This window comes from Mesoplodon mirus, assembly GCF_964341445.2.
Source record: "Mesoplodon mirus genome assembly, chromosome: 10".
In the NCBI taxonomy this organism is placed as follows: domain Eukaryota; kingdom Metazoa; phylum Chordata; class Mammalia; order Artiodactyla; family Ziphiidae; genus Mesoplodon; species Mesoplodon mirus.
The window spans coordinates 51209772-51235368 of NC_138986.1; the positions used below are offsets into that span (position 1 = coordinate 51209772).

The following is a 25597-nucleotide window of genomic DNA, read 5'->3' on the forward strand; positions in this document are numbered from 1 at the left end:
TTATTTTAAAATATCAACTTATGTCAGAAACAACATCTTTTGCAACTCTTCAAACTTACGATGAAATCTATTGGTTAGATTGGTCAAATTAGAACTCTACAAGAGGGTACATGATTTTTAAAAATTCTTTTAGGGCTTCCCTGGTGGCACAGTGGTTGAGAGTCTGCCTGCCGATGTAGGGGATGCAGGTTCGTGCCCCGGTCCGGGAAGATCCCACATGCCACGGAGCGGCTGGGTTCATGAGCCAGGGCCGCTGAGCCTGCGCGTCCGGAGCCTGTGCCCCTCAACGGGAGAGGCCACAACAGTGAGAGGCCGGCGTACCGCAAAAAAAAAAAAATTCTTTTAAAAGCAGGCACACAGGTTTGAAGACCGGATCTGGCTAACATTCTTTCAGCTCTTCAGGTTCTAGGAATATGGTGCTAAAGGTTCACTCAGTTATACTACAGACTGACAGATCATTCTGCATGACAGGTGGATATGACTGTTTTAGCAAAGGCACTGTATAGCTTATGAAGCACAACCATAGTAACCTGCCCCCAAGCCTGGACTACTCCTGTGGACATACAAACTTCATGATTGCTGAGAGCAATCATCATATGTTGCTATTTTTTTTTAAATCACAGAATTGTTTTATGACCTTGTAATTTCCCTTTTTTATAAATGTGAATGATTTCTTTTAAAACTATATTATAAGTTAATTATATTACTTAGGTAATTTTTGCTGCCCATGAAACTAGTAATTCTATAAACTAGAAGTTGATAAATGAATTTCTTTTTATTCTAAGTGTCTTTAAAAAACTCTCAAAGTACTTTTTTTTTTCTTTTCCATTATGGTTTATTACAGGATATTAAATATAGTGCCCTGTGCTACACAATAGGACCTTGTTGTTTATTCTATATATAATAGTTTGTATCTGCTATTCCCAAAGTCCCAATCCGTCCCTCCTTGTGGAAGGACTTTACTTTTGATAGTTACTTTGACTTGAGGTCATTTGTATAGAATTTTGGAATGTGTACTATGAATATTGAGTGGTGCTGGATATCACTGTGTTACTGTGTAAACTATACCCCGTAGTACTTACTGATTATTTAAATATTCTACTGGTTAAGATACAAATTTTGGATTGGAAGAGTGAGGCATACAAGGTGCATGTACACATTGTGCAAGACTTTGGGGACTGAAAACCATGTGTACTTTCTCTTGGACAGAAACATTGGGAGAATATTATTCCCTTGAATAGATCAAGCCATCTGGTTAATAAAGAGACTTCAGCATGTTCTTCTAACATGTTTCCTTGGTTTCATACTTAAAGTGGGAGACTGTGGAGGCTTAATTTAATGAAATCCAGATTTAAAAATCACCAGTGGTGTTTTCAAAAGTGTCCATAATTTAACTGTGAAAATCAGAAAATTTACATTACTACCATTTCATTTTCAGACCTATTCAAGTTTTGTCACTTGTCTCAATGATGTCCTTTATAGCAAATGATCCATTTCAGAATCACACATCATCGCATTTAGTTGACATGTTTCTTTAGTCTCCTTCAGTCTGGAACACTTCTTTAGTTAGTTTTTCCCTGACTTTAAAGATTATAGGCCAATTATTTTGTAGAATGGACCTGAATTTTGGTTGTCTAGTATTTTCTCATTATTAGTTTCAGGTTATGTATCTTAGAGAAGAATTTCACAAAACTGATTCTGTGTTCTTCTCATTGTATTCTGTTAGATGGTATATGATTGCATTTTGTCTCATTGCTGGTGATGTTCACTTATCACCTGATAAGATGTTGTCCACCAGATTTTTTGTATTAGTTTCCTATCATTGCTGTAACAAACCACAACCTTAGTGGCTTAATATTACACAAATTTATAGTTTTGGAGGCCAGACTTCCAAGGGCGGTTTTACTGGGCTAGTGATTGTGTTGGCAGGGCAGGTTCTTTCTGCAGGGTTTAGAATAGAATTCTTGCCTTTTCCAGCTTCTGGAGACAGCCTGTATTCTTTGGTTTGTGGCCTCTCCTTCCATCTTCAAAGAACATCACTCCAGCCTCTGCTCGCATTGTTATATCATCTTTTCTTTGACCCTCCTGCTTCCTTATAAGGACCCCTGTGATTATATTGGGACCACCCAGATAATACAGGATAATCTTCCCATCTCAAATCTTTAATTTAGTCACATCTGTGAAGTCCCTTTTGCCGTGTAAGGTAATATATTCACTGGTTGTGGGTTTTAGGATGTGGTAGACATCTTGACAGGGGGCAATTATTCAGCCTATCACACTTCTCCACTGTAAAATCATTCTTTCCCTTTTGTAATATTTTGTGGGAAGATACTTGGATCTCAGGTTCCCGTTCGCGGAGAATGCTATTTAGAAATCAAGATCTGGGTGCTAGGTGTGCTCACTGCTATTGAGATGTCATTGTTCCTAGGTTCACTTAATAGAGTTAGGGAATGTGTATGTATGTGTATGGATCTACATCTATATTTCTATATTAAAAGATATTAATTAGTTCTTACTCATATCTTCAGTTGCACTCTAATACCACAGAGTTCATTCATGTTTTCTAATTTTTCACATATGTAACTCCCTTCTCTGACAGTGAAAAGCTGACTGCAGTTATCCTTAATATATTAACTTACTTGATAATTCTCCCTGCATATTACCAGTCTCCTTTTCTGCCACCACCCCTCCCCCTACATGAATCGCTCTTCACCACACATGTTCTTATACCTCCTGCCACATAGCTCTCTCATGTGGATTCTTTCCTGGAAGCATGGTGATAACAGGGTTGGTGGGCTTCTTATATGGCAGCTTTGGAACATTCTATTATATGCAAAGTTCTTTTACTTACCTGAGATCTCATTTAAGGACTTTGGTTTTGTAGTTTTTTAATATTGTGAAAAAATTTTTATTTAGTTTTAAGCAGCTGGACTCAGTTTAGATGATCTCAGTTTTGTTGGCAACATCCAAAGCATCATAGTCAGTAGCCAGTCGAACATATACCTTCTTCTCTCCATCAGCCCTGATCAGGGTGTTGACCTTGGCCATGTCAGTGTTGTAGAGCTTCATAGACCGTTTGATCTGGTGCTTGTTGGCTTTGACATTCATAATGAGCCCAAGTGTATTGCTGTCTTCTGTCTTCTTCATGACCAACTCCCTGCTCAAGGGAAACTTGATGATGACATAGTGGTTAAGCTCGTCTCTCTTCCAAGGATAAACAGGCTGCCTTCGGGGTGTCTTGAGCCACCCAGAAAGTGGGTAACATGCAATCTTCTTTTTTTGTGTGTGGATATGGATGCTTTTTAGCACTGCCTTCTTGGCCTTCCAAGCTTTTGTTTTTGTCTTTGGCTTTGGAGTGGCATGGGCTTCTTACTTTGCTTTCTATATAACATCTTCATGAAAAGGTAGATTTTTATTTTAAAACTTAGCGAAATTTTTTTAAACTTGGGAGAGTTATTCAAACCAAGTGATTGTGGTGAGCTTAGTAAAACAGTATATGATATGTTGGCTTTGGTTTAATTCCTTTTTAATTGAATTGCAGATTTTTCAGGGGGACTAAAATAATACCTTTTGTTATAACTCTTATATAAACCTATTTTAACTTCTTATGGGTTTGGGTGACTTTTCTCATTTAACATAATTATTTTCATATTTGAAGACTATCATTTCTGCTTGGCTTCCTTAATAAAGTGCACATTCCAACTATTTTGCACTTTTTGTTACTTTTATAGCAGAAGGGGAAGGAGGAGAGAATTTCTCAGAAATTACTGATTATATAACTAAATATTTTGGGTTCAAGTCAGTTTTTAATTTTTTCAGTTAGAAGTTAAGTCTCACATGAAAAATGATTGCCTGGTAGTCGAATAAAATTTTCCAGATAGATCATTTGTTCTAAGTGGTAGAAAATTTAGCCTATCTTGTGAATTTTTCTTAAAAGTTTAAGTAGAGTACTTTGATGTTCCAATATAATATTAGCATGATAATGAAGGTTAGTATGGTTTTAACTCTGGTTTTGCCTTCACTGTGGAAACCGTTGAACTATCACCTTATTTTTCTTTTTTTTGACAGAACAAAATCGATTAAAGAATATCAGAAAAGTATATGGAAGATGTATGTGGTATCGTTTACGGTTATTAAAACCTCAGCCAAATATTATTCCTACAGTAAAGTAAGTAATTGATTTCAATAAAAAACATACTTAGTGCTTACTCTTTGCTAGGTATCATATAAAATAGGGGTATAATGATGAATAAAAACATGTGTTTGTAAAGAAATTATAACCTTAGTAGGGGTAAGATGTGATTAGTAAATTTGAGAACAGTCTGAACAGAGTGGTTGAGAAGTTCAAAAGAGAGAGAGTGTACTTCTGACTTGGGGGACGAGGGGAGAAAGAAAAGTCAAATCTTGAAGGAAGATCTTGTATATCTTGTGTCAGGATTTGAATTTTGTCTTAAAGACTATGGAGGAATCTTTAAAAGGTTATCGAAAGCACGGGAGGTGACAGGGTCAAGTTTGCATTTCATGGTGATTGAACTTTTTGAGCACATACTGTGTGCCAGGTGCTGTGCTAGGATTTTACATGTTATCTCATTAGTTTTATGTTAACTTCAAGGTAGATATTTTTGCTTTTTCTCAGATGAGGAAACTGAGACTAAGAAGATGAGGTAACTTGACCAAATTCCTGCAGCAAGAAGTGGTGGAGTAGGGACCTAGTTACCCTTCATTTTTGCAGGGCCATCTGCTTAAACAGGCCATTAGCATGTTTAATTAGAGTAGGTGTCTTTGGTTTTTTGAGGCTGTGGGATATGCTGGTTAGCCTGGGCTTTGGACCTTCACCCTAAGTCATCAATTTACAGGTAACAGATGAAACTGAGGGGAAGTGAAAGAGCTGCCATTATTGGAGGACTATATCCTGTGAATTACCTACATATATCTATCCAGTAGGTAGGAGGACAAGACCTAGCAGAGGATATTAGTAAAAGTGGATCCAGTTATTTTTAAAAATTGGTTTAGGGCTTCCTTGGTGGCACAGTGGTTGAGAGTCCGCCTGCCGATGCAGGGGACATGGGTTCGTGCCCCGGTCCGGGAAGATCCCACATGCCGCGGAGCGGCTAGGACCGTGAGCCATGGCCGCTGAGCCTGCGCGTCCGGAGCCTGTGCTCCGCAACGAGAGAGGCCACAACAGTGAGAGGCCCGCGTACCGCACAAAAAAAGAAAAAAAAAAATTGGTTTAAATGATGATGATAGTTTTCAACATATGTGCCTGGTTTAGTTCTTTTGTAGAGGGAGGGAAATCTTAGCTTTGGTGTTAGGAATTCTTCAATGGTGTGAAACTAAAAGGCAAAATTAGTGTTTACAAGAGTAGTTTCATGTTCACTATGTATTCCTTGCTATTACTTCTCATTTTTTGTTTTTTTTTTTAAATTTATTTATTTTGGCTGCTTTGGGTCTTCGTTGCTCACGCGGGCTTTTCTGTAGTTGCGGCAAGCAGGGGCTACTCGTTGTTGCGGTGCGTGGGCTTCTCATTCAGTGGCTTCTCTTGTTGCGGAGCACGGGCTCTAGGCACGCAGGCTTTAGTAGTTGTGGCCTGTGGGCACAGTAGTTGTGGGTCACGGGCTCTAGAGCGCAGGCTCAGTGGTTGTGGCGCATGGGCTTAGTTGCTCCGCAGCATGTGGATCTTCCCGGACCAGGGCTCGAACCCATGTCCTGTGCTTTGGCAGGTGGATTCTTAACCACTGCGCTACTAGGGAAGTCCTTGCTTCTCATTTTAAATTAAACTTTTATGAGGCAGCAAGGCAGATATTTTTGGCTTTCCAGTCTCTTCTGTTTTGGGCTTTGGTCAACACATTGTGGGTATCTGAACCTCAGTTCTCAAGAAAAAAAACCCCAACTTTGTGATGTTCTCTTTAATAATTAGTGAAGAGATTTACTTAAATAGAAGTACAGATTAATGGATGTTTAAACAAGGAAGAATTAAATAATACTGGTAGAATTTTAGATAAGGTCAGGAACCATCAAAACCGCTTTGCTACTTAACCTTGAAGCATTCTTTCAAAATTAAGTAGTCATTGTGTAATACTCTAATTTCTGGAAGTTGCTTAAAAGAAAAAACACAAGACCTCAACTTAATTACTGAAGCTGTATGTAGGGGAAATGTTTGTCTTTTAAGGGAAACCAAACATGTTTTTAAAAAATTGGGCACAGAGCATGATGTAATCTGTTATGTTTCTACTTTTGGTTTGGCTCTCAGGAAATTAGAGCGTGGTTTTATTGGTTGTGGTAGTTTTCATCAGCCTGGGGATTCTGTCATGAACCTCTTCTCTCTTCCCTTTATTCTTTGGCTCAGAGAGCTAGACGCTACATGAAGAGCATCTAACACAGGGTGTAGTGTGTTTTAGGTGTTTTGTTCCCTTTCTCTTCTACCCTTGTTTGCTTTAAAATTTTACTTTAGTGGTTTTCAATTTTACTTTTATCTTTGTTTTTTGAGCTTTGTAGCCTTTTGGGAAAGTTCACAAAACAAAATGTGGAGTTACTAAGTTTGTGTGGAAATAAAATATATTTTCAAGTGTTCTTTAGCATATTGAGGGTATTAGCAAACTTTGGGTTTGAGTCAAAAGTTACTGTTAAATTATTTTCATTATTCATAAAATAAGTAGTTATTGTGTGCTATGTATGTGTCAGGTATTATACTAGGCGCTGATATACTGTGAGTAACATACTAACAAGTAAACAAGTGATGATAATAGAGTTTAGTAAGGGTTGTAAGGGGCGGGGAGGGTATGCCATGAAAGAACAGAGGGAGGGCTCTTAACTGGCATGAGATAGAGAAGATTTCCTTGTAAGTGAGGTCCTAGTTGAAAGCTGAGACTTGGGTTAGAGTTACTAATAACAGCAAATAGCTACCATGAATTGGTTGTTTACTATCTGTGAGGCACCTTTTAGGGGCTTTACATACCTAATCTTATTTAATTCTCAGACCCACCCTAAAAGTTGGAAGTTGAATTGTAAAAGGCTAAGCAGCTTGCCAAGATCTCTAAGTTAATAAGTGGTAAAGTTGGGATTTGACTTCAGGTAGTTTTTGCTCCAGAGCCTATGTTCTTAACTACCTCTCCCTAGATAGCCAGGTAAAAGTGGGAGTATTCCAGGTAGGCCTCCCTCTTCGTCTTTGGACATACAGATAGTATGGAAAGCAGCTTGCAGTATTATGCCCTTAATAAGGTTTAGAGCATTAATTTGGCCAGATAGAAAGAAATTTGCATCTGAGTGCCATCTCTGTTTGTTACTCTGACGTTAGTCAGAACTGAGTAAGATCCTGTCCACGTGCTCAAGGAGTTTGCAACGAGCCAGAGGAGGAAGGTCATGGTTTGTGCTTCTTTGTGACTGTAACCATGGTCTCCCCATTGATCATCTTAACAAGGGTTAAGGATTGCTTCTTGGAGGATAGATAATTTGAGTTGAGTCTTGAAGGATGAATATAGTTTGGATACGCAGCAATGGGGAATGGGAATTCTAGGTTGAAAGACCCAAGAGAGCAAAAGCATAATGGTGGGAAAAGCTTAGGGAACTGTGGGATATGGGGATTTATTTTGTTTGAAATACTAGGGTGATAAAAGTAAGGAGGTAAGTTGGAACTGGATCCTGGAAACTCCAAATAAACACGTTTAAGTTAGGTTCCTATCAAGAGAGCTTAAACACACGGAATGTTTTCTTTCTGTATTTGAAAATAGGTCACTTCAGTTTTGTTTGATTAGGTCTCCTATGATTCATTTATGTCTTTGTTTAACAGTTCCTACCTAATGTAACAAACTGTGATACAAAAGGTGTAAAAAAATTATTCAATTTCATCATTAAAGATAACCACCATTAAGATGATTTATCTTCTATATTTTTACTTATAATAAACTTTTATTTACAAAGAATAGGATTATATTATACATACAGCTTTGAAAGCTGTTTTTCTAATTTAACAGTACAAGGTAGATAATCTTCCACAGCAAATATTTTTAGTGTCTAGATAGTATCTCTCTATGGATGTACTGTTATTTATCTGTTCAGTACTCTATTGATGGACATTTATGTGTGTGTGTTTTCAGCTATTAATTATACCTGTAACCACCCTTTTATACTTTATAAACTTAATTTTAGTTTATTTCCTTCTAAATTTCTTGAAGTGGAATAGATGATAGTTAAAAAGGTATACACTTCTTTAGGGCTTTTGATAACCTTATTGCCAGATATTCCTTCAGAGTGTAGAATGTATGAGAGTTCCTTTTTACCTTAGCCTCTCCAACACTGGTAATATCAATCTTTTAAATATTTTTACTAAATAGAACATATTGAAGAGAAAAGAAATTAGTTTTTTTTCAAAATATATGTTCTTTTATATCTTTTTTTAACCTGTTATGCACGTCTTTCTATATCTGTTAGCTAAAAATGTTCTATTGTGTGGCTATATCTTGGTTTATTTAATTAGTCTCCTATAAATGGTTTATTTAATTAGTTTCTTATAAATGGACATTAAGGTTGTTTCCAAATTTTTACTGTTATAAACAAGGCTACTTATTCATCTTTGCACAATTGACCCATTATTTTTCATAGTTTATCTTACTAAAAGTGTAATTACAAGGTCAAGAGCAATTCTTTTTTACATTAAATGGTTAACTAAATACTAAGTATTAATATATTTTGATGTAATGGAATGGGTCCAATAAATTAATGAATACATTAACTTCTTACTTAAAATTCTGCAAATAGTAACTGAGAGAATATTATATGCCAGGCACTGCTAGATTCTAGAGAATTCAAAGGCGAAAACAGATGCTGTCCTTACTGTGTCTTACAACCCAGTGGTTATAGAATTGGAGTCAATAGCACGTGACCTGAGACCACTTAAGATGCCATAGTGTCTTTTAGAATCTTAAAGGAAACCATATAGTTGTATCTATTTATGCTTCACTTATCTTTTTTCTAAACAGGAAAATAGTTCTGCTTGCAGGATGGGCATTGTTATTATTCCTTACATACAAAGTTTCCAAAACAGACCGAGAATATCAAGAATACAATCCTTATGAAGTATTAAATTTGGATCCCGTAAGTAGTATTTTATATAGTCCCTTGAAAATACTCTGGGCCCACAGCCTAAAAGAAATTGAGCTGTGCCTAAAGAAATCAGACTCTGGTCAGTTAAAAAAGGTACCTAATCCATTATTATTCTAATGCATATATATTTTTTAAGCCACAGATGTTTACTGCCATCCTCTTAAGGGTTGGTTTGTAATTGCTAAAATGTAAAAATATCTGAAGATGAGATGAGAAGTTAGTATATTTTTAAAAGACATTTCTAAGGTTGGTTTAATGCAAAGTTAGAAGCAGGAGGTGTATTTTATGTTAGTTGGATGGGACCCTGTGTTAGTTGACACTAAGGCAGTGTGTTGGTGTCTTTGTCATAGAAATTCAGGTTAATCTTGGTGTACCTGTTAGCTGACTTTCTTGATTGAACTTGAGTGATGGGTCCCAGTAGAAAATTGGTCTTTTAAGTTAATCAGTGGAAAGTTAGAACTGAAATGAATGCTAGAGATCATCTAGCCTTTTTTCTCATGGAGAAAATGAGGCCTGGAAAATTTGTGTTTTGTCTGGGGTCCCATAACTTCTTAGTAACCAAGGTGAATCTAGTGCCCTTTCCATTTTTTCCCCCATGCTACTTTTTTTTTTTTACTTCTAGTCTCTCCTCAGTAGATGGCTTGATCCAGAGATTCATATGATACACAGTAAGGAGTGTGTTAATCTTCTAGTTTTCTGCTTTGTAGAAGAAAATTTTGCATATCATCTGAGTTTTCTTATTGTGATGATCATGGTCATCAAGAGAGATTTTTTAAGATTAAAAGGTTTGGGGGCAATTTAATGCCATAAAAAATCAATGTGAAAAATTTATTCACAGAAATTGAATCTAATTAGGAAACAACTAAGGTAAACTTATTAAGTATTTACTTAATATTAAAATATTGGCAAGCAGGTGAAACCAGAAATTCTTCAGATTTTTTTCTTAGAAAGGAAGTTAACCTTTGATTTGAGCTTTTTTCAGCCAGACTTAATTTACTGTGATCATTCTTTGATATTTAAATGTCACTATCATTTTATTTTATTTAAATGGCATTATATAGTATCAGTCTCAAATCGTCGGTGCCTAGGGTACTGCGTGGCACATACTAGGTGCTCACTAAAATAAAATATATTGGACAAAATGAATATTTTTATTTAAAAAATAATGTGGGTGAAATTTATAGGACAAGGTATATATAGGATGAAAACTTCATTTTCTGTTTCTGAAAATATTGAGTAGTTCAATATTTTAAGTTCAAAGTGGGATGGATTATGTTTTTACAGCATTGTGCTTATTTTTACTAAAACAAAGCCTTTTCTTTTAGGGGGCAACAGTAGCAGAAATTAAGAAACAGTATCGTTTGCTGTCACTTAAGTATCATCCAGATAAAGGAGGTGATGAAGTTATGTTCATGAGGATAGCAAAAGCTTATGCAGCGTAAGTATTATAGGACCTGTTACACATTTTTAGGAGTGGTAAAGATAGTTTTCTATTTGAATAAAGTAGTAATAAAATAGTTGTCATACACTTTTATTAAGCGCCTCATATGTTGAGTCTATCATTTATGGAACTACCTGGCAACCTTGAAGTGTTAATTAGCCAAACCTTAATTTTAAGTAACTTACAGTAGTGCTTTTGCCATGTAAGTTGGTTAAATTAAGTAATAAGTGATGTGTTAATTGAGCTATTTTCAAAGCATCCTGATTAGAAGAGATATACTTGCACCTTGTTTTCATTTCTAGGCTTTTTGTTAGGCTAGATCTATTTCTTTTATTTTGGCTTGTAGCTTGTCTCATTTAAACTGTAAACTAAAGATGAGTTTAATTTTGGGGAAACAAGATAGAGTATATAAAATTTGGAGTAATTCCTTGAGTATTAATATTACAAGAGTTAAAAAGTTAGCTGGACTCTTCAGGAATCATAGATATATCCCACACAGCTCTTATGTTGAATTAAAGAGTAAAATACAGACAATATGTTATCTGTTTTTTGAGGACTCGGTGATGTATATAATTTTGTAAGCTAACTTAAAAAATATAAGTAAATAATAGGATATGCAGATATAATAGCAGGCTGTGAAAGTGGAATGTGAATGACAAAAGTTTGGGAAATATCTTGCGCATTTTTGTGCTTAATAAAAGTATATTGACCGTGTCTCCTCTCTGCCTAGCCCGCCCCCCCTTTGTGGATTGCTTGTTATCTATGTGAATATGATTCTGTAATAAAGCAATACTTTCAGGAGCTTCTGAAGTGTACACTACATTTTCTTTTCCTCGCAGCAGACGTCCTCCAGATTGCCGTCTTTCAGTTGGTGTCTCCTTTTCGCCTGTTTTCAGTGTGTCTCCTTTAAGCATTTACCCTTGTTGCACAAGTATTGCAGTGCCTTAGTTGCTGTCTTCAGGTAATTTAAGAAGAACTGAAGATTTCCAGAGGAAGTCAGATAGCCTTGGTTTCCCTGTATAATTGTCCACCCCACCCAGAGCTTTAGCTATTGTTTCTTTCAACTTTCTGTCTCCTAATCAGATTCTTTTCCCCAAAATAATTAGTAGTTTTAATTTTAGTGCTTTTGGTACAGTTATTCCCCCCCCCCCGAGTTTTCAGGTATTGTAACACTTTCAAGTTCATGATTTTGTTCTCAGGTTACTGGAAATCTGACTCTATGATGTATGGTCACTATTCTAAGAAGTACAGAAGAATAATATATGGCCTTTGGTTTTAACTCAGTTACATGTTCAAGATGTAGAATGTTTTGTATGTAAAATGTCTTAAATAGTTGATGGTCTATCAGACAAATGAAGTAAAATGATTATGGGACCCGGAACTTTGAGTTATTGTAACTTGTACAAGTATAACTAGATTAGTTATATAGGTTCTGAATATAGGTTCTGAGTGATTGAAGCTGCAATCTTATGTATAACTCTACCAGCCTAAGTTACGTAATTCAAGCAACTTGTAGAATGCAGTTATAAAAAACTCATCATCTACAAAGTTTTTCAGAATTTGCCTTGGTTATTCAGGCTGGTTTCTCTTCCCTTATTCACTCATTATAATAAACAAGCTGGGTCATTCCTATTTCTTCAGACCAGATTGTAACTTAAAGGAAAGGAGGTATGGTTATTTTTGAGGAGTTAGACCAACTATTGATATCTGATTCATTCTTCTGGATATAGTTGGGATTTTGCTTTTGGGTGTAAAATCTATGTTTAAACTACTTTATAACAAGTGGGCAGCATGATTTACATCCTTAAAGATATTTTGATTTTTAAAAAGTATGTTTTCATGTGTTACAATGAATATGTAACTTAGCTCTGCATAGCCAACTCAGGCCCCTCACATATAATTTAGTGAAAGCATTCTCTGGGTTAGGATTTATAAACTGAGGTCCCTGAAACTGTATACAGAACTTATGTGTGTTTGTAAATGTGCATTTTTTTCCAGGGCAGGAGGGGCATAGGTTTCATTAGATTCCTAATAGGATCTATGATATAACCTCCCTCCCCCAAAGTCAAGGGGTATAATCATGTTTAGGAAGCTTTATACTCACTGAATTTAAAAAAATTATGTTAGCACCATTGGTATTGTTTAAGCTTGTTATATATAAATTATACTGAAATCACATAGCTTTTAAGTACCTTAAGTCTTAGGAATGGATACTGAAGCACTAATAAGTAGCCAAAAATCAGTTGCTTTCTTACACTGACTTTTTAAAAAATGGATAATTCCTTTGAGTATACAGGATGGTTACACAACAGTTGTACAAATGGTTTAATGAATGAGTTAATGGAATTTTAATCAGGTGTGTATGCAGGTTGAAAAATCAAGTGCTTCTCTGATGAGAGCTGTGCTTTATTTTGCAAAACCTAAGGGCATTGTATAGAGAACAGAACAGTTTATGGTGCTGCCATCATTAGAAAGTCAGGAGGGGACAGAGATAATTATTTTGGGGAAAAGACTCTGATTAGGAGACAGAAAATTGAAAGAAACAATAGCTAAAGCTCTGGGTGGGGTGGACAATTGTACAGGGAAACAAAGGCAAAAGTTTTTGAAAAACATTCCTCCCTTAGCAGAAAGGAATCTTAGCACCGCTGCTTATTAACTTGCAGTCTCTCTAATAATGCCTTTCATTGGCTCCTGTATTTTACTGCAGCCTTAGGTCAAACAGTGTAAGTGGAGTTATAGTTGAATAAGGACTGAAGACATCAAGGTTCTTGTTTTCATAAATGACCAAATTGATAAGTTTAAAAATATTTTCAAATCATTGAAAAATTTTGCAATTTTATGAAGGTTCTTCTGCATTCTCTCTCTCAATTGGAGCTTTGTTGAATAGAAAATTCATTGTATCTTAAGTGCATATGTTCTGGGAAATAGAAATATGGCTAAAATTAGATTTGGACATAAACACACTCTTTTGCCAATTGGTCTGCAAGAATGCCTTCCTTATTATGTTATTGGTCATTTTGTGTGTATGTGTCTGCCTTGTCTCCTTAGCAGCATTGTAAAGTTTTTGAAGGAATTGAAAATTTCTTTTCATTTTTTTTTTTTTTTTAACATCTATACTGGGACCTGGAATAAAACTACTCTCACCCTGTGCCTTGAGCCATTGCCTAGGTGCCTAGGTCAGGGGTTGTATTTATGTTTAGGTGTTTAAAAAATCACTGTCACTTTCATATTGCTTGGGTTAAGAAGCTGTTGCTTTAGCAGGTATTTTCTTAGTCTTGCTGGAAGTTGGCTTAGGAGAAAATTGTGATCTTAGCACAATGCAAATGACCTTTTCCAAAGCAGTGGAATTTTATAGGTGTTATTATTTTTTTTTGAGAATGTGGTGCCAGTTTTGGAGGGATTATTATTAATCATGTATTAAGTTTATATTTAAAAATAGATATATATCATTATTAAAGTAAAAACATGCCCATTGAAGAAATTTTGGGAAATATCTGAGCGTATAAGATTTTTAAAAGTAACCTATAATCCTTCCTCCCTGCCTCCTTAGAAAATGTAGTAGCCTTTAAAATTAAATCTTCTGTCTAGAACTGGCTAAACCTGAGAACCCATGGGCCAACTAGGAATTTGTATCTGGGCTCAATAGTTAGCATTTTCTGTTAATGCTGAATTTCTTATCTTCCTCTCCCCCTTTTTTTCTGATTTCAGAGAGTTCTTTTCTTGATTCTCTGAAATTATCTTTAAGAAGTAAGTTGGTTAGTTAATGGAGTTTGTGTATATGAGTACTTATTTTTCAGATATGGCTTTCTAATTTTGCACCTTTGTTCCTTTTATGCTAGTTTAACTGATGAAGAGTCCCGGAAAAATTGGGAAGAGTTTGGAAATCCAGATGGGCCTCAAGGTGTGGTAAATGATGATTAAAAAATACTGGGGTTATGATATGTGTATATTATAAAAATGTTAACTAGATTGAAAAGAATGTTTTGATTTTCTTAGTTTGTGAATAGGAAAATTACAACCACAAGGAGTTAAACAAATATGTAAATTGAGTTCTCTTTAATTAATTTTTACTTTATTCTTCTTTCTAGAGATTGGTTTGAAAGATAGAACTTTGATTGATTTGATGAGGAAAGTAGTCACTGTCATTATTCTTCGTTTCCAGTTAGTAGTTGATAAAAATTGGATGAAAAAAATCTGTTTTTCTTTACTGACTAAACATTTTCTCATATATTCATAGTGTTTACATAAACTTAGGACATATAAAAGCATTTAAGTGTTCTGGGAAAAAGGAATTCACATACTTAGAATTTTTTTTTCTTCTGGAAAAATTTAAAATTTCAAATATAAACCATGTCCATCAACTTTTGTGTAATGGAAACACATAATAAGATAATCTTAAAGCTTTTTTGGAGGGGGTGGGGAGACGGAATTTGGGGATATAAAGAAATAAAACTGGAAATGGAGACTCTTCAAAAATATTCTTCCTATTTTAGCCACAAGCTTTGGAATTGCCCTGCCAGCTTGGATAGTTGACCAGAAAAATTCAATTTTGGTGAGTACATTTAAATAAGACACTATAATGTGTTCGATATATCTTGGTAATATAAAGAGAGCTTTACAAAGAAAATGCTGTATGCTGTTTTCAATTTAACTGTGTATTGTGAAAACTGTTTTTGCATAATGGAGAAAAGAATCGTTTCCTATTATTAGGTTGTTGGTTTGGGGCAGTATGTTCTAGTGTAGGGTTCCCCCGCACACTGTTTAAGGAATTCCTTACAGTTGTGGTGATTTCTTGTGGAGGTGGTTTCAGATTGGGTCCTACCCTTGGTTTAGGGAACCACTGTTTTTTTATGGTATCTACATTTATCTTAAGTAGCGCTCAAAATTTAAGTTATCTTTTATTCCACATTTACCCAGGCTAAATTAATTTTAACGTGTGCTAACATAATGATATATATTACATATGGTACTTCAGGAGACTGTAGGATATCAGACTTCAGTCCGTGATAGAGGCTGCAACTCTGAAAACGTCAGGAATTATCCTAACCTATTGTTCAGGAATTCCCTACTTCTCCTTTCTTGAAAATAATTATCTAGGAGCTATCTTTTTTTTTTTTTTTTTGCTGTACGCGGGCCTCTCACTGTTGTGGCCTCTCCCGTTGTGGAGCACAGGCTCTGGACGCACAGGCCCAGCGGCCATGGCTCACGGGCCCAGCCGCTCCGTGGCATGTGGGATCTTCCCGGACTGGGGCACGAGCCCCTGTCCCCTGCATCGGCAGGCGGACTCTCAACCACTGCGCCACCAGGGAAGCCCCTAGGAGCTATCTTTGAAGCAATAAAAAAATCCATGTTTTGTTTTGAAAATGGCTATTTAGTGTTATTTTATGGCTATTTATTTACATGTTATTTTCCAGGGTATATAGTTGCTGTATATAAGCATGTTTATTATGCTTAGGGTTATTCAGGGAATACTAGAGAAGAGAAAAGATAGTTAGCTACCAGATTTGAGATCAAGCAGTAGGACAGAAATCTAAGACCAATAGATAGAAATTACATGCAAACAGAACATTATGTGTTCTGTTTGATATTTAGGCAAAGAAACCAGCTTCTACCATTTATTTCCAAGGCACTAACTACTTGCCAAGGTGTGGATATATAATACGGTTGACCCTTGGACAACAGGGGCTTGAACTGTGTGGGTCCACTTAATACGTGGATTTTTTTGATAAATACGGACTACAGTACTGCACAATCCATGGTTGGTTGAATCTGCGGATGCAGAACCACAGGTAATGGGGGCCAACTCTGAAGTTAAGAGGTGGATTTTCCACTGCAAGGAGGTTGGGGAGCCAAGCCCCACATTGTTCAAGGGTCAGCTGAAGTTGGCCCTCCCTTTCGGCATGTTTTGCATCCATGGATAAAGAGGCCCTACTCTTTTATCACCACTTTATATAAAGGACTTGAGCATCCCTGAATTTTGCTATCCTTGGGGGCCTTAAAACCAGTTCCCCACGGATACTGAGGGATGACTATATATGCTGCAGGTTCCCTATCTGCAAAAGGAAAATAATAATGGTACCTTCCTCTTAGAGTTTGAACATAAGGATTAAATGAAGTACTGCATGAGGAGTGCTTTTAATAGTGCCTCCCCCATGTAAGCCTCAAAGTAAGTGTTCATGGATGTTGTCATAATTTACCTGATGAAGGCCATAATTTTTTCTTTCCTTTTCAATTCAAGGTTTTACTTGTCTATGGATTGGCATTCATGGTTATCCTTCCAGTTGTTGTGGTAAGTTCCAACTCTTTTTATTAGCATTTTTTAGGGAACGGGATCGGTGCATGCTTTGGAGTCTCCTTATAAGATTGTAATTTGTATTAGAATATAATCCATTAATCCTTGAATTTTAAGAATCTTATATTCAGTTATACTTTAAAGGTCTTCTAAAGGTGACATATCTTTATATGTTAAAATGAATCTCCTCCTGATCCAAAAATTACACATAAATGAGATAGTACAGATGTATTTAGAATTTAAAATGAAAATCTTCCATTACCACCTCCCCCAACTCCATTTCTCTGTCAGAAATAATCACTGCTAAGTTTGCTTCCTTGTCAGGTATTTTTCTATGCATTATGTATATATACATGTGCACATTTTTTTAAAAATGTGATCTTACTATATGTATTGTTCTGTGACTTTTTTGCTTCATATAGGGGTACAACATGTAGAACAACCTCATTTTTAAAAACAGTTGCATAGTACCTCAATACGGAGGTACCATAAAGGTTATGATTTTATTGTTTATTACTCTTATGACTGGTGGTGTTCTCACTGATCTTACGGTTCCAACGGGTCCCATAGTGAGGCTAACAATTAACCTGTCTTGCCTTCTTCATAGGATTGTTGTGTGAGAATCCACTTGTGTGGAATAATGTGAATGAAAGTAGTATATCAACTATAAAATTGCTCCTATGCTTATTTGTCAAATATTTATTGAAGACATGCTATGTGTGAGGAACCAGCTTGTTGCTTATAGCAGTGGGTTGTTTCATTCCTATTTTGTCTTTAAACAATTTCTAGCTGAAACTTAAATGTTTTAATCATATATATGTAATGAGGTAGGTTGGTGTTTAGGCCTCAGGCAGCATAAATATTTACCAAATCATTTGAAATATGTAACAAAGGCATTTGTTCTAAAGAGCAGGTCTTTTTATTGGTTTATGAACATTTAGAAAATTTGACCATTCTGCATCAAAGTTAACATTTATCGTAGTTTTTATGCTTTATTTCTGGTTTAATTTTGTGCTTTAGGGCTCTTGGTGGTATCGCTCAATACGCTATAGTGGAGACCAGATTCTAATACGCACAACACAGATTTATACATACTTTGTTTATAAAACCCGAAATATGGATATGAAACGTAAGTAAATTTAAGTAACTGTGATATTAGATTATTTTCTGAGTCATTTATGTAGAGTTGATATATATTCAACTGGAGAAATTCCATTTAATAGTTTTAGGGATATTCAGTTCATTATAGCTAAAGCTGGAGGAAAATGCTAACACCTTTTATCATATGTCTTAATCTGTAGTTCTGTTATTCCCATTTTACTCAGCTATATGTATATATCAATACATATTTTTTTCCCTCCAGAAATTTTATGGTAAAACTTCTTGTGGGCTAATTTTGTAATAATACCAGCTAGCATTTCTTGAGTATTTGTCATTGCCGGGCATTGCTAGCCACTGTGCATATATTAACTCATTTAATCTTTGTATGCCCCCATAAATAAGTGCTGTTTTTAAGCACATTTTATAGATGAAGAAACTGAGCCCAAGGGTACACAGTAAGTGACAGAGCTAGGATGGAACTCAGGTAATGTGGTTCCCAAGCCCTAAACCAGTACATATATACTGTGTTAATCGTGTAAAGTATGTAGAGGTCTTGGGTGTGTTAAAAGAAAACTGCCAGAATATTTCATGCCCAGAGTCTTATTTCAAAATTCATTATGGAAAAAAAAAAGTACCATCCTAAATAACTTTCTTTGATCCCATAAAGCTAGCATTATAAATTTTATCCTTGGAATATATAGTGTTGCCTTTCAGAATCTCTGCTCTGTGGAAATCATACACATTTCCCTTCCCTTCCTTTAAAAAAAAAAAAAAAGTAAGTTTTAAATTGTGCCTCACTGGAGGATGCATTTTTGTTCCAAAACCTGAGTGGACTTTTTCGTATTTCATATTTGCCAATTTTACCACCTTTCTTGATAGTGAGAAAGAGATTCCTCAGGATCATATGACTGTGTGAGCTGATCTTGTGTTTCTGAAGAACGAACTGATCTTATATTTCTGAAGAATGAGCAGATCTTTTATTTCTGAGGAATGACTGAATGTTACCTTCCCTTATGTACATGTATGACTCTTCCTTACACTGGATCGAAATATTAATATATAAACATTCTCCCTTATGAAACTGTTTCATGCTTGTAACCTGTTTTAATGTGTTTTTTGGATCAGTGATCTTGATCTCTATTTCATTTCTGAGGATGGTACTTGGCCTTTCACAATTAATTCTATCAGAAAAGCTTTGTTTAGCTGGTGGGTTTGGTTATATATCCTTGGTTTTAGCATTGGCACCATTTATATAGCTGTCTTAGTTGTTTTCATTCAAACATTTGAGGGTAGTAATAGTAATAGCTCACACACATTACTATGCTGACTGTGTGTCAGGCACATATGAAGAAACCGAGGCCCACAGAGAGGTGAAGAATATTGTTCTAGGTCATTCAACTACGCACTTAACCTCTGTACCGTCCTGCTTTTTGTGAGGATGTTGCATGTATTTTCTGCTGTAAGGTAAGATTGATGACTATAGTGCCAGTCATTAAAGAACTTGTATAGGCCAACGAGAGTAACACTAATATATGTGACCTCACATCATGTGTATTTCAAGGAACACTTCCTACAAAACCCTTCAGGGTTCCATAATAAAAATTTCTGCAAATTACAGTATATTTTAGTTTACTCGAGACTCTGAGGAGTCATGAAGTGAAGAAACCTGAAACTCTTTTTAACTCTTATTTCTCAGCTTTATTTAGCCATGGAGTCCCCGCCCACCCCCCCCTTTTTTTTTTTTTTTTTTTTTTTGCCGTACGCGGGCCTCTCAGTGTTGTGGCCTCTCCCATTGCGGAGCACAGGCTCCAGATGCGCAGGCTCAGCGGCCATGGCTCACGGTCCCAGTCGCTCCGCGGCATGTGGGATCTTCCCAGACCAGGGCACGAACCCGTGTCCCCTGCATCAGCAGGCAGATGCTCAACCACTGCGCCACCAGGGAAGCCCCCCCCCCCTTTTTTTTACAAAGCAGTTAGTAACATCACATAGAATACTTCCTGCTATAAATTTCTGTGGAACACATGCTTAGGTCTAGAAACAGATGCTATTTGTAGTGATTTTAATGCACCTAGTTGCTTCTGGGCCCTTAATTTGATGTGTATTTCTATTTACTTGTGATAGGTAATATTGCACACATTTTAAAAAGTGAGACATTTCTTTTGTTCTGAGAGAGATTAATGCTTACTGATAGTGGAGTTCAGATGATTTTAGTATTGTATGTGATTGGAAAACTGCCTCACTCTAGGATTAATCAAGTATCATGGGAGGCAGATTAATGGGTGAGCAAATTTATTTTTCTTCATATTTCTTTTGTTTTCTTAGGTCTTATCATGGTCTTGGCTGGAGCCTCTGAATTTGATCCTCAGTATAACAAGGATGCCACAAGCAGACCAACAGATAATATTCTAATACCTCAGGTTAGGCCTGTCTCCCAAATTCCTTGATAAACATTTAAATATATAAAGTTAATGCTTTTTTAAGTATACATTTTAAAATAATGATTTTATTTACTCTAGCTAATCAGAGAAATTGGCAGCATTAATTTAAAGAAGAATGAGCCGCCACTTACCTGCCCATATAGCCTGAAGGCCAGAGTTCTTTTACTGTCTCATCTTGCTAGAATGAAAATTCCTGAGACCCTTGAAGAAGGTATTTGTGATTCTAATGTCTGTAGGGTTTTAGTGGTACAGAAGAGGTGGATTTAATTAGACCTCGTGGTGCAGTGTTTTTTTTGTCACTGTTCTTTTTTGCTCAATCAGATAATTACTCAAGGACCTTTTAAAAACAAATCTATAAGCTACATACATAATTACTTCACAAATTCTTTGAAGGTATTAGTAAGTCAGATGTTTTGGCAAATGTTAAAATGTTGTACTTCAAGGTGAGAGAATACTCTCTATGAAAAATGTTAAGTCAGTTGCAGATTATACAATAATTCCTGGTGACTTTTAAAAAAGGATTTTGTAAGCCTTTTGGGGCAAGAAAAAAAATGGATTTTGACAACAGATGTGTCAGTCACCGCCACCAGTACCACCATCATACTCCAGCAGTAGTTACCAATGAAATGTCTGTTTAATCTTTATTTAAAGCTTCATGAGTACTTGAAGCCATCTATTCTACTTAAAAGAAAAGCAGTGGATTGGGACAGTGGTGTTTCCAGGGATGTCATGAATTTGAGTGTCATCTCTTTTCACTTGCATTATTTCAATTGGAAGTTTTAAAAGAAAGTTATTATCCTTAGGGAATTTTCTTTCTGAATGAACCACCACCCCTCCCCCACCCGACTTTAAGCCGATAATGCAATCAAATGCCTTTGAAAACAAGGTCAGTTGATGCTCAGTGATTAATGATAGGATAGGCTGCTTATGATGGAATCAAGGAGTGCTATTTAGGCATTGTTTATTGAAGTTGCAAGTTAACTAGTAATTCTGTTCCTAATGTTCTGTACAGATATGAAACCATCTCAATTTTTACCAATTATCTAAGAAACAGGGAACAGATTTTTTTTGAGGTTGAGTACCAACCCCAATGGATGATCTTAATGGTTAACTATTATATGCAGTATAAATGAAAGTGTCTGTCTCCCTCCTCCTCCTCTCTCCATTTAGTTGACATTTATTCTCAGTCTTAGTCTTTGGACTTATCCATAATTATACTTATAGGAATTTAGGTACACAAGAAGAAGAATTTTGAAGTTCTTAAATTAGTAAGATTATAATTAAATTTAAGATCAAGGCTATTTCCAAAAAAAAAGGTAGGGAGTAATTTATAAAGCCCAAGACCACAATATTAAAAGTTTGCCTTTGAAACATCTAATTTGAGGTAGGCTTTTCTGATTGATTTTTGACATAGTGCTGCAGACGAGGAACTATTGTGTTCAACCTGTAATATTCTGAGGTCATGTGAAAAATTTGTGTGACAACTAAAATTTAGCATTCGTCTTGGATTACAGGTGATAAAGATGTTTTAATCATAAAAGAAGAATGATTTGTTTCAGGTGTTTTATTGTTTTGCAGATCAGCAATTTATGCTGAAAAAATGCCCTGCCCTACTTCAAGAAATGGTTAATGTAATCTGCCAACTAATAATAATGGCCCGGAGCCGTGAAGGTGAGAAGGAAGCATAATTATGTTGTACTTTTTCTTGCAAGCACATACAGATTACACTTCATAGTTTTAAGATTTTTGGGTGCTTAGTATAATTCTGTCTGTGAGATGAATCAGTTTTCCCAGTTTTGTTCATGGTTTTTCTTATTTCTTTCCTGTATTTTTCATATGTAAAGTATGGTGACTTATGTTTTTTGAATTTAATTTTTCATTGTTTTATTGTTATTTATTGTTATTTATTGTTTGCAAAGATTTAAAATACCCTTTTCCTTCCTCTTAGTAGTTTTAGAATTAGGTTAACAATGAGTTTGAAGTAATTCTTTAAGTGATGTGATGATGATTCATCTGACATGTAGTGTTTTTTACATAATGGAAAAAAGAACGAGAGAGTTTATTTATGGTCAGTAATGGAAAGAGAGACCCTTAAAAAAGAGATACTGGTTGTGTTTTGTTGTTATGGATGATGTCAGTTTTTGGCATGACATCAGTATGTGCATTTGACCAAGTTTGTGTATTTTCTGTGTCTTACCCAGTAACTTCTAAAGGAAATTCGACACTGTGATCATAAAATTTGAGATGTTAAGGATGTTCACATGAATTTGTTTTTGTGATGAATTGTGTACTCCTGAACATATAAAAAGTCCAGACCTGTGTTTGCTTTTCTTCTGTTCTTTCTAAGAAAGGGAGTTTCGTGCTCCAACTTTGGCATCCCTGGAAAACTGCATGAAGCTTTCCCAGATGGCTGTGCAAGGCCTTCAGCAGTTTAAGTCTCCCCTTCTGCAGCTCCCTCACATTGAAGAAGACAATCTTAGAAGGGTTTCTAATCATAAAAAGGTAATTTGCTACTTTAAAATTAGTTTTAAGCAGTTTATCCTGTCACTTAAAGGTAACATGAATGAAAATTTTTCTAGAAATGGTTACTATGAACTTAGATTTACAATGTTTTAAACTCTAAAACTATCCCTCAAGTGATTCTGTTAATACTTTCTTGATTAGGTAGCTGTTATAATATTTTACTACTGTAGTGGTTTACTTTGGGGGTCAGTGCATTTTAGCAGTCAACACTTTCTTTGTTCTTTATGTTGCCAAAAATAAACGTACTAAGTAAAAATGCACTGTATACGTTCCATTTATTTCATTCGTGGCTTAAAGTTTGGGTAATAGTTTATTGGTTGAGTCTGAGCAAAAAAAATGAAGCATTCAAAAAATAAGTAGATCAAATACAGATAATTCTTATTTAGAAAATATAATCTGTATATAGATTATGATAATAAATCTTAAGATATTTCAGAAATGTAATATAAATGAAAACTTGAGGAAATATAAGAAAAAGTGGAATGAAATTGTAATTTTGGTAGGAGATTTTAAACATTACTTTGTATATATTGATATTAGACAAAGTAGGCAGAAGATAGACATTGGATTTGATAGTGTTAAGGTAGAACTAATAAATATATATTAGAAATTTGCATCAGAGTTGTCTCCTTTTGAGTAAGTGTGTTACTCTTATAAATTTGATCACATTTTAAGTCATAATTGTAAACTTGAGAATTCAAAAGCAGGCATTTCACATGCCTCATGAGCTAATCCCTATCGGTGAAAGTAAAAATTAATAACTGGCACCAAATACTCAGAAATTAAAAAACCCTCTCCTGAGTATCCATTTAGCCAGGCTGGGCTTTACTGCAATAACAGATAGCTGTATTTAGAAATAACAAAAATGAGAGTATTGCATAGTAAAACTTAAGGGTGCATGCAGCTGTTACATGGACATAAATTCATACTCTTCAAGGTTTTTATCATTAAAATTAAAAATAAAGGTCTGCAAACTGAACAAATCAAATGACAGTTGTTCTTGCTTGGGTCAAGAGTTTATATGAATGTTATTATTTTTTTCCTCTAACTTTATTTTTTTCTAATTAAAAAAAGTAGCTGTGTATTAACTTTGTAATAAAAAAAATTCTTAAATTTAAATTTCCTTGGAGAAAAAGGCCGTGAAATGCAGTGAAGTTGTATTTTCTGCTTTGAAATGTATATAATCTTAACATTTTTCTAAAAGTCTTTGGATTTTGTTTTGGTAAACATGCTAATAATTTTCCTTTTATGTAAAGTTATATGACTTCGGGATTTATTTTCTTTCTCTCTCTTTTTAAATTTAGTACAAAATTAAGACTATCCAGGATTTGGTGAGTTTAAAAGAATCAGATCGTCACAATCTATTGCACTTCCTTGAAGATGAAAAGTATGAAGAGGTTATGGCTGTCCTTGGGAGTTTCCCATTTGTGACCATGGACATAAAATCACAGGGTAAGTGGGAGGTTTCCCATTGCTTCCCTTTTGATAGATTGGCTTTTGTTTATTTGGCTCAAGGTCCTCAAAACACTTTATTTAATAACTTTTAATTAGACGTTGCAGAACTGTAGTTTACCTGTCAGATTTGCTGTGATGGAAGATGTTGTATACTTATTAGTTTTGAGAACCCTACTTTTATTATCCTCCTAATGGGCTTAGGTTTGAGGATGCTTCTGTTCTGTAGTTCAGCTTTCAAGAAGATCTTAACTTTTCAAAGAATGAAAGAAATTTCTAGATGTAATGAAAGATATTTGAAATATATCTATTGTTAGTATAAGATACCTGCTTAGTTCTAAAATTAATTTTTAAAAAACCTAACTTGTTTATATTAATTAAATCTTGAAAATCACCATGCTCTGTGCCACACTTATGTGTTTTTCTTGACTTACTTCTGTCTTTGTCTGCTTGGAGTAAAAAAAAATAGAGATTATTTTTCTACCAACATAATTGTCCTGTGAGTTCCCATTTTAGAGCTGAATATAGTATCTTAGAATGGTGACAGAATTAGAGATTATTCTGCTCCATTCCTTCATTGTGACATTGTTCTGAGCTTTGACATTTACTAAGTTGCCATTGTGAAAACATTCTTGGGGGACCAAGAATACAAGGATGTGTTAGGAATTGTTTCTGTTTTTAAAGGACTTGTAGTTAAGTTTATTTTATTATTAGACTTTTGGGGATGTGTGTGGCAAATGTGGTTTTAAAAAATTAAACAATTGCAAAAAACATTGCAAAAAATGTTTTTAAAGTGTTTTTCAATATAAACAATATTTTCAAGTTCTTGCCTTAAAATATCTTTACTGTTGCTCAGAATACTAGTTTTAATTATTTTATTCTTACAGGCACACATTTGTTCATATAGGTAAGATCTTGTGAGTATAAAGTTTGTACAATTTAATAGAGTGACAGAATCCTATTTTTATATCACTGTGAGAGAAAGCTGTTGTAGTCCTAACATACTCTGTTTTAAAAGACTTGGGTTTGAAACTTAGCAGTGTCGATATAGCCATTTTGTGACCTTGGGCATTTTACTTTATTTCTGAACCTCAGTATCTTCTTTAAAGAAATAATAATAATGCTTCATAGAGCTGATTTAAGGATTAAATGAGTACATTGTTGAAGGCATCTACTAGAGAGCTTTTTACAGAGTAGATAGTCAATAAATTATTTTTTATTTAGTAGGTTTAAAACTCTGTATGTTTGAAA

General features: G+C 35.1%; 1 protein-coding gene across 1 annotated transcript in view; it reads left to right on the top strand.

The window, feature by feature from the left end:
• SEC63 (SEC63 homolog, protein translocation regulator) overlaps window positions 1-25597 on the top strand; it is a 66058-nt gene that overhangs the window by 17046 nt on the left and 23415 nt on the right. Inside the window, exons 2-13 of the mRNA XM_082634000.1 lie at window positions 4069-4168; window positions 8976-9090; window positions 10425-10537; window positions 14380-14441; window positions 15034-15092; window positions 16779-16829; window positions 17853-17961; window positions 20256-20350; window positions 20450-20582; window positions 21950-22042; window positions 22719-22873; window positions 24199-24346. Coding sequence (XP_082490126.1) covers window positions 4069-4168; window positions 8976-9090; window positions 10425-10537; window positions 14380-14441; window positions 15034-15092; window positions 16779-16829; window positions 17853-17961; window positions 20256-20350; window positions 20450-20582; window positions 21950-22042; window positions 22719-22873; window positions 24199-24346 — 1233 coding nt within the window. The remainder of the gene's footprint in view (window positions 1-4068; window positions 4169-8975; window positions 9091-10424; window positions 10538-14379; window positions 14442-15033; window positions 15093-16778; window positions 16830-17852; window positions 17962-20255; window positions 20351-20449; window positions 20583-21949; window positions 22043-22718; window positions 22874-24198; window positions 24347-25597) is intronic.